The following is an 18902-nucleotide window of genomic DNA, read 5'->3' as shown; positions in this document are numbered from 1 at the left end:
TGGGCACACTTTCCTCAATGAGGACGTACCGTTTATACGTCAGCAGAGAAGGAGGTACAATAACACTCATAGATAGACACAGACAGGGTCTGGTGTGTTCACTTGTGGGGATTTTAATCACCACACGGTGGAGCAAAGCTGCTCCAAAGTTTAGTCTGAGTTCAGCAGATGAACTAAGACAAACTAAGTTTTGTTTTCCAGTGATAGCAGTAAATATTTTCTCTTTTAACTTCTCCAAAAACAAAGCAAAAGACAGAGGAAATTACTGAGAAAGATAACGCAACAAAAACACTAATATTAGCCTATTCTTCATGGATTGTAACATCTCGAAAGTTATCCATCTAAAATTACATTGTTGGCTTTTCATAACATCCAAAACCCCTTACTCCAGATTTGTTGGGTGCTGCGCGGTTGCGCGCCCAAACTGGATTGCAATGATCGTGTCCAACCTCAGCCTCAGCACTTGCGCGCGGTCTAAGAGCGTGTTGTGCTCCAGTGCCGGGGACGGATTTCTAGAGGCTACTTCAAATCGCACCCTCAGCCCGACTGGGCACTTGGTAGTCGCGGTGTGTCTGGGGTTCATAGGAACTTTTGGATTCCTTAACAACCTGCTGGTGCTTGTGCTGTTTTGCCGCTACAAACTGCTGCGTTCCCCCATCAATCTGCTGCTGATTAATATATCTTTCAGTGATCTTCTGGTGTGTGTGTTGGGAACTCCGTTCAGCTTCGCCGCTAGCACACAAGGACGATGGCTTATCGGGGAAAGCGGTTGTGTGTGGTACGCTTTCGCCAATACTCTGTTCGGTAAGTTGATTTTAAAATGTTCATTGTAGCCTAGATTCTGATACGGTAGGCAATGTAGAGATTCGCGGACGTATACCAGTCAGTGTCACAAGGTTGGGATCTCGAAAAGGACAGTAAGCCTATCATTTAGCTTAATTTGAAAAAAAAAAGTTACTTATGGAATGGAAGAATGATGCGTGATTTTCATCAATACACCTGTACCATGTTGCAGTTAGATTTCATTTGTTTCAATAATTATCAATAGAGCATTTTATGTATGTTATGCATTTTATGTTTTAGTATTATTGAGGTTTCACCACATTCATTTATTCATTCCTTATTGACGTGTTGCCATGTTTGGCTCAAAACATATTTGGGTTTCTCTCTACCTTTTGTTGTAACTTTCATCGGAGGTGTTTGGTCTCGTTGTATGTGTAGACATAGGCTACTGTGATGGGAAGTGCACGCATGTAAGACCAGGGGAAATTAACATACTCTAGACCAGTGGAGATTAAATTCTCCTAGAGAGAATTGATTCTAAAAAAATGCATGTGGACACTGATAAAACACCAGTAGATAGCAGGCAGTAGGTTAATGAATGAATAAATGAATGATCAATCAATCAATCAATCAATCAACCAATCAGTCAGTCAGTCAATTAGTCAACAAATACAGTATGAAGAGTTCAGACTAAGCTGGACATTAGAGACAATCGCATTGTCTCTGTCTTTCAGCTGTATTGACCCTGACTCAGAGAAGCATGACTTTCCTTTCACTGCTTATAGCATCAATTACCACTTCATCCAGCAGCCTTTGTTACCGACATGTAATATACAGGTCAGAATCAGAGCAAATCAGCAAATCACCCAGCCATCACAGCAAAGTTTGAGCTCTCCATTCTGAGGTGAATGGTTGTGTGTATCTCTCCCTGTCAGTACCATGCCTGTGGTTGCTGGTAGTTATGTCTGTCATGTCTTGGATTTCATCAATATGCGGTTTGTTGTCATTTAACACACAGATTATAGCTGATGACCAACAGCTGATGTGTGAGAAAAGTTATGCTGAATTTAACATTGTAAGTATGTAAAGATAGGCTGTAGTGTAAAGTAAGCAATGATGCCAAAAGATTTCAAGACAAAAGGTGTAAACATAAAAAAAAGAACAGAGTGGCTATTGTCAGTGTTGGTGCATAGGCTCCCAATAAAGACTGTAGAAAGAACAAGACTGGAGATCACACTCAAAAGGTAGACTTAAAACAAATGAGAAGATCATCAAATAGTGATTTATTGACCTCACCAGACTCCATATAAAAAACTAAAGTGCAAGTGCAAATGTTTCGGGTGACCCCATCCTCAGTTTTTGCATCATTTGCCAGATTTAGCTTTTGACACCATGCCGGTAAAACTCAAGTGGATAACATATCTCTATCAAACACACAAAATCGAATATTTGTTCTACTGATATGGTATTAGTTAAAGAGATATCTGTTGTTTGACTAACAGCATAGTCTCCTGCACTGATTTCACAAAAGTCATGTTTTTCTCATTAAGTACTGATGGAAATATGTGGGTCTGCTGCCAAACAAGTCCCCTTCATGTGATCAAGCCAGACATGCAGCCAAAAACTAGTGTGCAGTGTGACATTGCTGCACCTGCCTAAGTCTTAGTTGTCTTCCTTTTGAGTCATGTGTGTGTGTGTGTGTGTGTGTATTTCAGTGTGTGCATATGTGATATGCATTATTTTAAATAGCTGGTTGAGTCTATTGAAAATCTATTTTATTGAAGGACAGCCTCATTGATCAAGTTCATTTCAAAGTATATTACAAACATAAACAAATGAGCGGTCAGGCCTTGGATGTGAGCTCCCTCACACTGACTGGGCCACATGCTCTGCCCGGGCGTATTTAGCTCTCATTTCTTATTTTGTTAAAAATACTGTCAATATGAATTACTCTATAATTGACCACAACATGTCTCAGTCTCTGTCTAGTGCAATTAATCAGACCTGCAAAATGAAGCCCAATATTGAATAGAGAACATATCACATTGACAATAGAAATTCTCATAATATGTTATATATATGTAGTTAGTGTTACATCATGAGCTGAAGGGTTGGCCTGTTGTTTCATCCCAATACAGCTGGGTACCTTTTTGATTGTCTTTTTCTTGGCCTACACCGCGCTCTCCCGATTCTTCTCGTTTCTTTGTGGGTGCGTAATCCAGGGAACTCATAAAAAATAGCAAATGGTCGCACTCCAAAAATCTTTTTCTTTCTTTTAATCCATTTTAGCACAGGGGTTAATTGACAAACGTTTCGGCCTGATGGCCTTCGTCAGTGTGTTTCGTCCCTATGGCTACTTCCTAGTTATAAAAAGACAAGTATATTCAATTAGTGACACCTGTCCTCATTAGCTCCGTATGAATTCAACAGGCGCTCCGACACATCAGGCCTCCCCGGCCGTTCATCAGTCTGAGCGCTTGGTGTCTCCAAAATGACATCTTGTAAAACTTTGGGTGAGATACATTGATGACTGTTTTTTGATTTGGAAAGGTAATGAGACCGAGCTATTGGAGTTCACAAATTTTTTGAACTCAAGACTAGAGACCATCACATTTTCATCAGAGAGGGATTTGGAGTCAATACATTTTTTAGATGTTTTAATATTGAAACAACACAATCGGATATCCACCACAGTATTTCGTAAAGAGACCGACAAAAACACGTTGTTGAGTGCAGACAGCCACCATCCAGTGCCGCTGAAAAGAGGGTTGCCGCTTAGCCAATTATACCGGGTCCGACGCATCTGCGATACAGACGACGAATTCGAAAAACAGTCAATAACGTTGCTTAACCGATTCCGATCACGGGGGTACCCTGAAGAAAGGTTGACCCCAGCTTATGAGAAAGTAAGATCATCGCAAAGATCAGAATTACTATCGAAGAAAGGAAAAAAACAGACACGTCCTTTTTCAGTGAACTACGCACTCACATACAACAAATTATCAAGACCTATCAAATCAATTGTGAATACACATTGGCATATTCTAACAACAGACACCTCTTTGAATAACACATTTGCTACACCACCTCTCTTCACTCATAAAAGGTCGAGTAACTTAAATAATTTATTGGTTAGGTCGGACGTCATCCGCACAGGGAAGCCCTCCTTCATCAAGGGATGCTTCCCTTGCAGAAATTGTGCTGCTTGTCCACACATGTTAAAAACCAATACGTTCAGCTGCTTTCACACGGGAGAATTGTACAAAATAGATTCATTAATAAATTGTTCTACGAAAAACGTAATTTATCTTTTGCAATGCCCTTGCCAGTTATTATATGTTGGGAAAACATCGCGACAATTAAGAACAAGACTGAGTGAACATAAATCAGCCATTCGTAGGAACGATATAACTTCACCTGTAGCAAGACACTTCATAGAAAAAAATCACACTTTAGAAGATCTGAAATGCACTGGTATAGAGCACGTACAAAGACCACGCAGAGGAGGAGATACAGACAAAAAGCTCCTTCAGAGGGAGTCTTTCTGGATGTATCGCCTACGTTCTATGTCACCAGAGGGAATGAATGAAGACTTTGATCTGTCGTCATTTCTGTGATTGTGTCATTCTGAGTGTTACTTATATGTTTATTGTCTTATGTATTTATCATTGTCTGACTATACGATATGTGGTGGTGCGTTGTTACAATGTAAATGAGTGTGTTGCATTTTGGAGACACCAAGCGCTCCGACTGATGAACGGCCGGGGAGGCCTGATGTGTCGGAGCGCCTGTTGAATTCATACGGAGCTAATGAGGACAGGTGTCACTAATTGAATATACTTACCTTTTTGATTGTAAATAAACGGTGTAATAGTGTAAAAGTTCCTCCTCTCTACCACCCATCCAGAACATTCTGTAACCCCAGGTCTACTCTAATGCCCTCTTAGCAGACCATGTGTCCACATATAGTAGTATGCACATTTTATATTCATGTTACAGACTTCTCTAGTCATGGACACAAGCTCTAGTCCAGTCACTCATAACCCTCATGTATAAAGATCCGGCGGGTTGGAGCTGGGTGTATTTTTGGTGGCCGAGTGTGCGATACTGGGTGCGTGAGCGTGTCGACTTGGGGAGAAGATATATTGAACGCTGGCGTGTAGGGCAGCAGTGGTACAGTACAGTTTATAGTCCAGGCGGTTAGGGTTTATGGCTGGAACTATTGACTGAAGCAGGGGCGGTAGCGAAGCCTCCAGACAGAGGAGCACACAGGGATGCTGCAGTGGAGTGTGTGCCATGGGACGATAGCTCCTGGGCTGCAGCTTTATGCTGTGCCGTAAAAGTCCGGAGCTATACTACAGTAGGCGATTGACCATAACACATGTCATCCCACCACACTCCATCCATCATTCCACTGTTTTTGTGCTGAAAGGTGTCAAGAAACATGTGGTCCATGTGTATTTGTCATGGTGACAGTTTGTTTCAGATGGGCAGGTAGGCTCTTAACCACTCCGCTGGCTTCCCACAGATGCTTACTTTAATGGGATTTTGAAGCTGTTGTAATTGGCTCAAATCACTGTAGTTTCCATGAAACCATTCCTCTTATGGGGCATTATTGAGAGTAAAACATGGAGTCACAGACGAGCATAATCTGTAGAGCCACCCCCTGTTGACAGTAGTGTGGATATCCTGTGGCCTTTACATATTTTTTCAGTATCACCATTAGTTATACTTGCAAAATGTCATGCTGACTTGACACATAGTCTAATGAATGATTAGACACACTCAGTTCAGCCCTATAGACACCATTATATTCGGTTATGCATAGCAATTATTTTGTGTCCAGTTACAGCAAGTAATAAGTATATAATGTGTAAATGCACCTGTCTTGTGCATATTGCTTTAACCCACTGGTGTGCCAGTAGCTGGTAGTTACCGGTATTTGGGCAACAGACATGGGTTGATGCTTGCAGGAAATAAGAAGTGAGAAAAACCCTTGGTAGTTCAAACCGACAAGCTTTTGCCCTGCTCGAGAGCACTTGCATTATCTATGCCTGACACGCTTGGGCAGCCATGTTTCTGTTACCTTATGATGGAACAGTTGGCTTATCTACAGAGATTAATTCTGGGCCGTGGCCCTCATTTTTATTTATGTGTTCAGTCTGCTGCCTGAAAGAAGCAGGTCCCTCTCATTTTTTAATTACTGGTGGGAGCTGTGGTTAATTGTGATGTCAGAAAAATGTGTACACACTTGCATGAAGCTGGCAAGAGCATCAGATTATACCCATGTGGTGTGTAAACAAAACACAGGCGCAGTAGTTGATACCAAAACCGAGTGTGGCAATTAATGCACAAATACTGCAGTAGGGAACATGAATACCTGTAGCCTACAAAATGTATTAGAATGTTAAATCATGATCAGAAGTTATGGTAATGTTAGTCCTGTAAAACACTGGTGATGAGACACTGAGTTGAACAGAATAGTGGATATGTGCGAAGTTCAAATCAGTTCAGGGATTAAATGAGACATCAGCTCTCCCCAGGCTGCTCCAGGAAGAAGTGTAAAAGTGATTTTCTCAGGCTTTACCCATTGATCATATACTGTATGTCACATATGAATACTTATATGTACTTCTTTTTGCAGTAACCGCTGTATTTTTCAATTCTGATGCAATAGTGGGGTAATCATTTGAAATGCAGTAGTGTGGACACCCAGAACAGTTCCTTTGGTCTGTCTCACCTAGTGGCCCCTGGTGTGTCTTTTGCAGGCATCGTGTCCCTGATATCCCTGGCCGTGCTGTCATACGAGCGCTACAGCACAATGCTGGGACCCACAGAGGCCGACTCCACCAACTACAGGAAGGTGTCCTTTGGAGTGGCGCTGTCCTGGGTCTACTCCCTTGTCTGGACCATTCCACCTCTGTTTGGCTGGAGCCAGTATGGCCCAGAAGGTCCAGGCACCACCTGTTCCGTGAACTGGACCGCCAAGACGACCAACAACATCTCCTACATCATCTGTCTGTTCATCTTCTGCCTTCTCGTCCCTTTCGTCGTCATAGTGTTCTGCTACGGGAAGCTCCTGTATGCAATAAAACAGGTGAGGCAGTAAGCACAGTGCCTCTCCTATTTGTGTGCTGTGTCTGATATACTGTATGAAACTGATCTGACATGTGGACACCAGGCTATGCAGTGCATAGATAAACTACATTCTGACAATTGTATCTACCCATTGGTTCATTGTTAGGGAAGACATACATTTGCACTTGCACAATGTACATGTTTTCAGTGCAGCGGAATCGCATGTGTCCCATAATGCTCCTGAATGCTAGTCTGCTTTCTTCACTGAACTACTTGTTACTTATTGGACTCTCAGTGGCCTATGTATTCAGACGCTCTGATGGCTCTGCTGCTTCAAGTGCTGTTACATCACAGAGATGTCACTTTTTCTCTTAATCTGTAAAAAACTCTATGTCTAAGTGTGTCAAAATCACAGCAACCCCGACATAACTGGCAAAGCACCATAAATAATGTTAGAAATCCAATTACCATTGTCTCAATGCAACAACAACAACAGCAATGATAATTATTATTATTATTATTATTATTATTATTATTATTATTATTATAATGATATGAATTACCCAACATTTCTTGAAAACAATGTGTATGTAAGGGAAATAATAGAAAATAAATATAATACAATCCATCATCTCCTGTGACCTTTTTAATATTGAAATTATGTTGTAGTGAGGTGAAGTGATATATCTCCCAATCATCCACCATGGAGAGGCATTCCCAGATGGAAATTGCATGTTGGCCCAGACAGTACTTATGTACTGATTACTTCATTATCCATGAAAACATGTAATGGGCAGTTTCACATAATGAAAAAAAAAAAATCTCCTGCCTACCTCTAGGTCTTTATGTGAGTTTATTTCCACTGGTTTACCATGTGGCACGTTAAGTAGTAGAGCATGGAAATGGTGCCAATGTGTATATTCACTCTTTGGTTAAACACTCTTTGGTCTTTTATGTCATATGTCCACAATATTTAAGACAGCTAACTGTTACTGGTATTTTACAAAGCTTTGATGTAGTTACTCTGGTCTTTGAGGTCTAAAGACAGATCAGAAGAATCTAGTTCTAAGAAGTAGTTGCTGAGCAATGATGGTAATATACAACTTTTGCTCAAATTACACATTCCTACACATTTAGTAGTGCATCTATGGAGTGACTTCAGTAGTTGTTGAGCATTGTGTAAGAATGTGTTATAATGAGTGTAAGATTTTTTTTTTCCGTGTCTCAATATATGTTACGGCCTGTGCAGTGGCCCCATGGTAAGAGGGTATGGGCACCACTGAGCGAGTAAGCTAACTGTATGTGTGCAGTTTTTACATGCTATGTAAAAACTTTCCAACCATGTTTGCGATTGGTCGTTGGAACTGCTCTTTCTAGCAAACTGTTCTACCAACCAAGAATGTGAAGGAAGTTAGGCCAAATGTACTATGGTGTATTAGCTAAGGGGAAAACACACTCGTCATTGATTGATTCACTCTCACACATTCAGTCTTTTCTTCCCAGTGAAACTTGAGCCTTTCCACCCAGTGAAATTTGAAAACCCTTGATATCTGACATACAGTTGAAATTATGATTGATATGGGTGATAGCATACAGCACATGAGTAAACAGGCTGTATATCAGCTTGCCAGAATGATAAATTCAGATAGAAACATATTGCCATGACACCCTCTATCTACCCTCTCTCATGTATGCTGTACTTCATAGCTTGTGGTCCCTAGGGAACGGAATCAACAGTACAACCTTGCTGCTGCCGCCCCTGAGTATAACCCACAAGGGTGCCTCAGAATTCACAATGTGCAACCCTAGTTAGCATTGTGAATAAAAGTGTTCCATGATGTTGATCTGCTACACTACAAGTCTGTAAATGAGATTAGTATTCCCCCTCTTTCTCTCTATTGTTCTGTCCTCCTGTTGCAGAGCAATGTGTGTGTGTGTGTGTGTGTGTGTGTGCATGTGTGTGTGTGTGTGAGTGTGTGTGTGTGTGTGTGTGTGTGTGTGTGTGTGTGTGTGTGTGTGTGTGTGTGTGTGTGTGTGTGTGTGTGTGTGTGTGTGTGTGTGTGTGTGAGTGTGTGTGTGTGTGAGAAAGAGAGAGAGAGGGAGTTAATCTAAGGCGATTTCCCCTTGATAACATCCCACACTTTGCTTGCAGTCTATTACTCACACACTGACACACTCAGCTCCTCCATCCCTCTTCCAACACAGGGAATGCACAAAAATGAAGGCCTGCTGGGATCAATGAGATTAATAGCCCCTGTTTCCTGTCACTTAATGAGCACAGCCCTTGTTGGGTGTTTTCGCCTCTGTAATCTGAAGGCAAATATGACGCTGTGCCCCCACAGAGCCGTGTAATGACTAAAAAATGGTTGCTGACAGCATCAAATCCCCCGTTTAATGAAGTGCTCTTGCTTTGTCTTAACCTCAGTGGGACAGAAGAGCACAAAGACAAAACACAAACTTCTGAAATTCTGACATCCACTGACATTTCCCATCAACGACAAAGAGGCAGAAAAGAGAAGTTAGGGAAAGGGGGTTGGAGGATGCTTCCTCCCTGGTGTGTTGCTTTAATACCAACTCTTGTTAAGTTCACTTTGATACAAGCCTTGCCTCTATGCAAGCAGCTACTTGGAGATGTCAGATGAAATTTCTGGAAGCATAAAAGTCACTCACTTAAGTTGACTCTTTGTGTCTTCTCAGTCTTTGGTTGGTGAATACATTTTCATTGAGCCTCTGGTAGTTATTTTTTTGTTGAGAAATTCAGAGACCTTGGTAAAGAGCAAGCCCTCTCTCTCTGTCTTTGACACATTGTTGTCTTGAAGCTGTAAAAATGGGGGGGGGGGGGTGGAGAATTCAAGTACAAATCAGGCACGACACTGCTTAGATTCCAACATCAGATACGCTTAGTGTGGTATGGCCATAAGCAAGGAAAGACTGGAGTCACCTTCATAATTTACAGGAGACATGAAACGGGATAGGAAGAAACTGCAGATCACTGATATATGGGGATTCCATCAGGGAAGATGAGTCTATCCTAATTGCAACTACTACTTGTTATTCTGTTTTGAACATCACCAGTTTGCTTGACAGACAGTATCTTGTTACCGGTACTTGCAAATGACAAAGCTTGTTTCGGTGTCAGATTCATTTGAAAACTTTTACGAGACCAACAATAGTTATCATTTTTACAGTGAATTAGCTCAACCTTCAGAGTGTAGCTATCATAACCACTGCCTCAACTATGTGTGATCTGTTTCTTTTGCCCCGCTGTTCCTGGGACTGCACGACCTATTGATGCTAGGAGCCAGACAGACCTCTACAGTTGATGAGTTTGCGATGCATCTCTTGTTGCGCATGGCATCCAGGGTCCATTCTGCGTACCAAAAAGTTCCAGCTTGGTTAGGTAATCAATAAATAAACAACATATTTCAGTGACTGTGGACATATGTTCCCTGGAATTACAAGGGGGGAAAATCACAAGACTGTCTGTTGAGTTAAAGACTAAGGGTGGTAGTGGTAAGTCAGTGAGGCTTAGCCGGTAGTAGATATATACTCCAACTTGAACAAGCTAATGTGATGGAACCAGATACTCTACGTTGCACAAAAATCTGTGCATAGCTTTAAGTCTCTAAATGAGATCCGTTGAATCATACTTTTCACAATGACATACCAGTTTTGAAAAATAACTATTCTAATATATAAACCAGGCGGTAATTAATTGTGATGTAAAGTTTTCTAAGTGCTCTGGCATACAGGGGGTTTTAATATTTAATGCATGATGGGTTGGAATGGGACAGTGGCACTTTGTTCTGTGATACCTCCAAATAATTTCATATCAGTGAAATGTCCTCCTAGCCATGATAGTAATCTGCATTATTTATCCTTGTTTGCCCACTAGACAATTGTTCCAAATTGACCCAGTTAGCTAGAGTAGCCTGGTGATGTGTAGTATCTCTGGTCCCTTGTACATAAACTTTAGGATATTACAGGATGATCAGGAACTCATGTGTGGAATCCTAAGTGAAGGTACATAAGTGTGAGTGTGAATCTGTACTGAGTGAGTATCCAATTTATACTAGTGTATAATGGTAATGATAAAATGGTGGAATGTGTAGATTTTGTAGATTATCAAAATAATGGAATTCATGGACATTTAGGTTTTCGATCCTATTTCTTTTTAAGGTATTTATGGGTTGCACATGTTTAATGCACTATGGAAACAAATGCACAATATGCCTGAAACAGAAATAAAGACTTCACAGGAATATTAGAACACCTAGTTCATAAAACTTCAGAATCAGAGAACTCATCCAAAAGATGTCTGGCCATTTGAAAACAGAAATAACATTGCACTTTGAATTATTGACATCCACAGACCTAACGCATTAAATAAGCTACATGTACTGTAGGTCAAAAAGCACCATAGGAAATAGTTTCCTACTTGTAAATGCACACACACACACACACACACACACACACACACACACACGCACACACACCAGGCATAAGTCAATAATGAAATATTGAGCTCTACCAAGAAAATTGCTATGTTTCCTCTGATGGCTTTTCATTAGTTGTGAGTCCATTTTAGCCCCCTTCTAAAGCCCTTTAATGTAAAATGCTCTTTTTACTGCAACATTCAATTCAATGCAATTTTCAAATTTTTTATATAACTTATAGAGCACCAAAACATTGCACATGTCTCATGGCGCTTTACAGAGTTTTAAACAATCAAAGAAGGCCCATGAGTAACAGGGGCGAGGAAAAACTCCCTAGAATTGGAGATACATGTAGGAAGAAACCTCGAGCAGATCCACGACTCAAGGCAATTGACAGGCAATTGTCCGGGGGGAGGGGGCTGTTGATGGTCAAAAAAGTCTGTAAAATGTTCGCCTCATTGTTGTCCCTGTCAAGGTGGACATCTCAGCAGGCACAGGCAAGGATGCATTGGCAGGGAGTGGTGAGTGGTGTCGGGGGTGGGGGGCTGGCGCTTAGTAGGCTGGGTGCGGAGAGAACTGTAATGCCTCCCGGAGGGGAGTGGAGTGTGAACAGTCTGTGGTTAGAGTGAGAACAGTCTTTGATGATGCACAAGCATCGGTTGCCCTGGATGGTCTCGAAGGAGGGGAGTGAGGAACCGGTGATGTGTTGGGCAGTTTTCACCACCGTCTGCAATGCTTTCCGGTCGGAGGCAGGGCAGTTGCCATAACATTCTGTAATAGTTGGTGAGGATGCGCTCGATGGTGCAGCAGTAGAAGTTCATCAGGATCTGAGGAGACAGGTGGACCTTCTTTAGTCTCCTCATGAAGAAGAGATGCTGGTGAGGCTTCTTGATCAGGGTAGAGGTGCTGAGGGTCCAAGAGAGGTTCTCAGAGATGTGGACACCCAGAAACTTGAAGCTGGTGACACGCTCCATCTCAGTCCTGTTGATGAGAATGGGGGTGTGTGCTAGCTTTAGACTTTCTGAAGTCCACAATGAACTCTTTGGTCTTCTTGGTATTGAGAGCCAGGTTGTTGTCAGTGCACCACGATGTTAGGTGCTGGACCTCCTCCCTGTAGACTATCTGATAATTGTTGCAGAGGAGACCAATCACCGTAGTGACATCTGCAAACTTGACAATGGTGTTAGAGCCATGTACAGGTGTGCAGTTGTAGGTGAAGAGGGAGTAAAGGAGAGGGCTCAGCACACATCCCTGTGGTACGCCGGTGTTCAGGTTAATGGTTGAGGAAGTGAGGAACCTGATGGAGTGTCCCCGTCTTGTCTGTGTGTCTTTGCTGAACAGCTGGCACCAATCTTTATGCAGATATTCTGGAGATGTGCGTCCCTGGAGATGTGTGAAGTGCCCTCCTGCTTCAAACGTTCCACCATCATCTCAGTCCCCAAAAAACCCTCCCACAGGATTAAATGACTACAGGCCCATCGCCCTGACATCTGTGGTCATGAAATCCTTTGAATGACTGGTGTTAAGCCATCTGAAGGACATAACAGGACCTCTGCTGGACCCCTTGCAATTTGCCTACAGGGCAAACAGGTCGGCAGATGATGCTGTCAATATGGGGTGGCAATACATCCTACACCACCACGACTCCCCAGGGACTTATGCCAGGATCCTGTTTGTGGACTTCGGCCCGGCGTTCAACACCATCATCCCTGAACTCCTACATCAGAAGCTCACCCAGTTCTCTGTGCCTGCCACCACCTGTCAGTGGATCATCAGCTTCCTGATTGACAGGCAGCAGCATGTCAGACTGGGGAGCATCTCATCCAAAACCCGGTCCATCAGTACATGGCGCCCCACAGGGGTGTGTCCTCTCCCCACTGCTCTTCTCCCTCTACTACACTAATGACTGCACCCCAAAGAGCCGGTCTCTAAAACTCCTGAAGTTTGCAGATGACACCACCGTCATTGGTTTGATCCAGGATAGTCAGTCTGCTTACAGACAGGAGGTGGAACAGCTGGCCCAATGGTGCAGTCAGAACCATCTGGAGTTAAACCCCAAGAAGACTGTGGAGATGACAGTGGACTTTAGGACAGCTCCCCATGTCACAGTAAAACCGTAATGCTGGGCTGGGATGAAAGAGCAGTTTTTGCATATGAGGATTAAGCAGGGAACAATTATTAGGTGGAGTCTACCATCTGTGGCTGAATCTCTTTATCCTGCTCACAAACAGTTGCTTTTGTCAGTTCAGGATCTGTGAGCTGCAGTCATCTGATGGGACTTAAGCTGTCGTGACTGTACAAAACAATGGCTCATTAGGATTCAGCCTGATAAAACTGTTGAATTAGTGGAAAGTTTGGGAAACTTTGCAAGGTTCACCGTGTCGGTTGCCCACTCGTGTCTGTTCCAAGGAGCTCATTGTGAGCACGATTCTTCATGGCCAAAAAAACCCACAATAGAACAATTTAAACCAAAATAGAACAAAGATGAGTACAGCGTCAAGGCATATCTACCAAGTGAATCACCTTACCTGTACACAAACAATGTTTTTGCACTGCTAACTCATACTGTTATGGTAAACTGTGGATTGAAAGATTGATTTTTACATTTGAGAAAAACAGGATTGCATGGGTTCTGACAGTAGGTAAGCTCTGCTGTTTAGTATGATTATATCAATGATTAGACATAGACACAGCATACGGTAGGCCTACAGTACAGTATATACTTACAGATGTAATGTGGGCTCTAGAGAAAGGTTATACCCCTATATATAATCTTTCCCAATTACTCCTGTCTAAATTAATCTTTTTTTTGGTAAGTTACTCCCCTAAAGTTGAGTTAATTGTTTGCCCTCTGGGGAATGCACTTGCCATGTGTCTCCTTTGGCTGGGATGACATCACAGCAGGCAAGTCAGAACCCTGCAGGTGGGCCTTCACATCATGGCAGAGAGGAGGGGATTTACTTCAGAAAGTCTGGCCTTGAGCCACAGACATTATTATTCGCCACACATAGGTCAATGTCCAGGACTGCCAGGAAGCGGGACACACACACACACACACACACACAGAGTAAAAGAAAGAGAGAGAGAGAGAAAGAGAGAGAGAGAGAAGTTAAACGAGGGCGGTCAAAAATACCTTTTTCCTGGGAACATCATAACATTGCTCACGAGCACCTCTTTCTCAACTATTGGGTTTCTGTGAGGGTGGATTGCATAGTGAGGAAACTATGCCATGGGCCTTTCATTCCCAGCAGGAGCCAGAAATCCTGACTGACACTCCAGTGTTTCCCATACATTGACTAATCTGTGGCGGTGCGCCATTAAATCAAAATCGGCCGCCACATATTAATATTCTATGTTTAATTTAATTTCAATTAAATTAAATATAAGATCAAATCCTTATGGAAGCCCGTTTGCGCCACATAAAAAAAAATTCTGATCTATTATATCTTATTATTGTGAGATACTATGTAGGCTTGGGAATCGTTCCAGTTTCCGGTTTGGAACCGGTTCCAAACGTTCCGATCCATCGGAATCGTACACGTACAGACGTTAACGATTCCACTAACAATTCCGAACATCCATTCCCATGTCGCGGCACGACGTCACAGTATGCAAAATTTAGAAATTTTAAAGCATTAAACTTCTGCAGTGTTTCCCCTACAATGTAGGCTAGTCAGCAGCGCCACTCGTAGAATTCAAGCGCTGCTGCAAAAAATTGCCTAATTAAAAAAACGCACGCAAGTGAACTTAGGGAACAGCTGCCGTTTGTTCAGGTTCGATGTCAACAAATAATAGTAGGCTAACGTTGAAGGCGCAGTCAGGGATTCCACAGGAGATCACTGTCACATGGGTTCTGTGACGAAATGACGACTCAGCCAAGATTTGCAACTCCAGTGCTAGGAATGTTTTATTTACAGTCCAAGGTTCTCCAAAAGTGAGCAAGTGACCAAAAATAAAAGAAACAAAAATAAAGTTGAAGTTTCCAAACTGTACAAAATATTGTAGCCTATGAACTAAGAAAAGAAAAACAAAATGTATCTAAAGAAGAAAAGGAAAAACTTGCCAGTCTGAAGAGCAAAACTGCATAGCCCAGCCCCACAAACCAGACTGCAATGAAAATGGGCAGACAGCTACCTCTTTCTGAGGTCTTAAATACCACAAGCCCCTCCCCTACAATTAACCCCAAACAGCTGTACACATACAAAACCCCATTAATCTCCCATTTGCAAAACAATGGCAAGATTTCAAAATAGCCAAAAGGTTACCCATTTTACATACAACACATCCATTCACATTACAAAACCCTGATTTCTTCACAACTCTTAATTTACACTTAATTAACAACAATTGGATGAAATCACAGATCATAACGAGGCTGGCACTACAGCTGGCTTCCACAGCTCGGGTCCTTTAGTCACCCGGAAGTGCTGCCAGAGAGAGAGAAGACAAACAAACAAACAAACATGGCTCCCACTCACCACGCTCAGATAAGTTATTAAAGACAATATTGATACCCATGTCTGATTATTAACTATGAGGTACTTTTATGAAAAACTGCTACTACACAACCTGTGTGTGCACCCACAAAGTTAGCTTGGCTGGTAACTAGCAGTAGCTCAACATGCACGGTGTGTAATGATGGAGTCAGGTGTTTGTGTGTGGTGTGGTGCATTGGTGCCTGGTACCGCAAGAGCTCTGTGTGACAATCACGTTTGTTTGTGTTTATGTTTTAACTTTATTAGCAGACGCAATTTTGTGCAAAAAAACGTAGCCTACATTATGTTAACCAAGGAACCAAATTAAACACGCCAGCGAGGTAGCTCGCCCCTACCTTCAGTAGCCTATTCCCAGATAAATTCCACGCATTGTTTCGTTTTTGTTTGTTATACAGTCAATGCTTTTAAGCCCTGTGTTGCTAACATACCTAGGCTGTGAAACTAAGGTCTAGCCTATTGGTGGGTTTAATTGAATTTCGGTAATAGTATATGCAACCATTTTCATCTGGAGATAGTTTGTAATTTCCTGTAGAGCTCACCAAAATCATAGAAATGATACATAACACTTATCTGCTATAATCCAAGATAGATTTGCTTCGAGTTGTTAGGCTTTTGAGCATTTATTTTACCAAATGACATGGAAAACACAATTCATTTCATCCATATATCCTTATGCACCATGCACAACAACGCTAAGTTAGCTTAAAACCGTGAGAATCAAGCAAGCCTCTCTGGCCGTCTCGGCCTTAAAGTGACAGACACTCAATTTGACCTGCACCGCACCAATACATTGTAATGACATGAAAGAGAAGTCTATATAGTTTATACAGTGCTGTGCAAAAGTTAAGACACCATGCTAAAATTGACTAAAAGGAGGAATACAAATAATCTTTTGGAAATTGATCTTAATGGCTTAATTTAAAAAAGAGGAAAAATCAAGCCTTTAAGGACAAGCACAATTTTTTGTGAATGTATCATGTATCATGTAAAATGTTATTAATAAATGTCTTAACTTGTGCACAGCACTGTACATTCTAAATAGTAATAGTTTGTACAGTGGCCTGTGATTAAGCTTTATTTTTTGTCATAATTTGTAACTCAATCTGTCAATTTCTTTCAACAAAATCCACCAGAAGTCATCATTTAAGGAGTCTCTTTTTCAAAATCTTCTGGGGGGGAGGCTTCCTACGATCAACAGCACCGCTGCTGGAAAAAAATCTAGGGGAAACACTGTTCTGTATTGATATTGCAGTTCTGTATTGATGTTGAGCAGCAAATGGTACAGGAATCGATATGGGAATCGATAAGGAATCGCATCGATAAGCAAGTTCGACAATGGCATTGATATCGATAATTTCTTAACGATGCCCATCCCTAATACTATGTCATTATTCTGACATAGTATCTCAACGAGATACTATCTCGTTATTCTGAGATAGTATCTCATTATTGTGAGATAGTATCTCGTTATTGTGACATAGTATCTCGTTATTGTGAGATACTATCTCGTTATTGTGACATAGTATCTCATTATTGTGAGATAGTATCTCGTTATTGTGAGATAGTATCTCATTATCTTGTTATTGTGATAGTATCTCATTATCTTGTTATTGTGAGATAGTATCTCATTATTCTGAGATACCTATCTCGTTATTCTGACATATTTCGCTATGACTAAAAAGGAAATGCTTTGCCCCTTATATTTCCGTGGTCATTCAAGATGAATTCAATCATTGAAAACTATTTTCGACGTGGTTTTACAAACACTGAGATACAAACGCTTTTACATGAAGGGCATAATATTGAAATAAGCCTCCGCACTTTACAGAGAACCTTGCAAAGAAAACACCTCTGGCATTGGCGCAATAAAACTGATGTTGCTGAAGTTGCAGAGTTCATCCATCAGCAACTCCAGACTTCGGAGTTGCCACACATAATTCGGCCCATGACTGACATACACACGGCGTCTCAAGCGGTGTCTTGCTCAAAAATCTACGCCACCACCATCCATTAGTCTTAACAACATATGGACAGTTTCCCGGTCCGTAATTATGCCAGCCATCCAGCACTTCTGGTGCATCCATCTATAGCCATGCAATTGACCCGAAGTCTGGTCTTAGCCCAAACAAAGTATTTCACCACTATATCACTGAATGAGGCAACAAAATGAAGCATGACTACATTCAGGATGGGACTGTTTCTCCTTCTTACAATGTTACAATTTAGACCCAGTTTAGAGAGCCTCCACATAAATTATCTTTTAGCTGTGAATAACCTTTCTATCAGGACAACTGTTGGTCTTAGCTTTTACATTCAGGAGGGACCAAGCCATTGATGCCACCTAACAGTTAAGATGTGTTCCCAACAGCACTGCAGCCGGTGTTTTTGCTGCTTCTGTTTGTTAATACCCAAGGGTGCGGGCATTTTCCATACCAAAGCATCCAACAATGGGTGGAGAGTAACTGAGTTTGGCTTTTATTAGCGTCAATGTATTGTCGCTAATATGCTTGTTTAAGGAGCTGGATTTAGACTGTGATCTTCATCTAAAGAAAATTGTGCATCTGATCATCATGTGGGCTATAATTTGTAGTAATTAGTGACCGACTTCTGCCTAATTCATTTAGGGTGCCTCCAGCTCCACAACATGGTCAAAGGAGGACAAGAAACCCACAGAGTGGAAAATTGTGAACCTGTGATTTTCCTGGCGTCCTGATAACATACAGTAGACCAGATATTATCCTGAACATTTTGTTCCCTTTAGTCCCATAGATCACAGATGGAGCAGGGTGCAGGGAGTGCGGGCGGGCAATGGCTTGTTGCCCTCATAAATACAGCATACGTCGGTAAATAAATGTCTGCGGCTTAGGTGTCTTTGGTGTGCTTGTGTCATGAATCTTGCCCTGGTTCTCTCTCTGGGAGTACACATCTCAGCCCTACAGAGTTGTGTAAGTGATCTGGAGCAGAGCTTCCCCTGGACAAATTACTCACACTGGCCCACTTTCACACACTGCATTCACTACATGTGCTCATATCAATAGATATACATTTGTTTTCAATGCTGGCCTGTTGAGGAAGCTTTATCAGTACAGAAGGGAATGTGTGTGGCTAA

At 41.8% G+C, this 18902-nt stretch overlaps 1 protein-coding gene across 2 annotated transcripts in view; it reads left to right on the top strand.

Annotated features, from left to right (window-relative positions):
• Window positions 1–306: 306 nt before the first annotated feature.
• The window catches only part of tmtopsa (teleost multiple tissue opsin a), a 36473-nt gene continuing 17877 nt past the window's right edge, over window positions 307–18902 (top strand). For both annotated transcript variants that reach the window (XM_048262665.1, XM_048262671.1), the window contains exons 1-2: window positions 307–804; window positions 6552–6880. In XM_048262665.1, coding sequence (XP_048118622.1) covers window positions 312–804; window positions 6552–6880 — 822 coding nt within the window. In that variant the 5' untranslated portion in view covers window positions 307–311. The remainder of the gene's footprint in view (window positions 805–6551; window positions 6881–18902) is intronic.

The sequence above is a fragment of the Alosa alosa genome, chromosome 1, assembly GCF_017589495.1.
Source record: "Alosa alosa isolate M-15738 ecotype Scorff River chromosome 1, AALO_Geno_1.1, whole genome shotgun sequence".
Taxonomy (NCBI): Eukaryota; Metazoa; Chordata; class Actinopteri; order Clupeiformes; family Clupeidae; genus Alosa; species Alosa alosa.
Note: the sequence above shows the minus strand (reverse complement) of the source record. Positions and strands in the feature narration are given on the sequence as shown.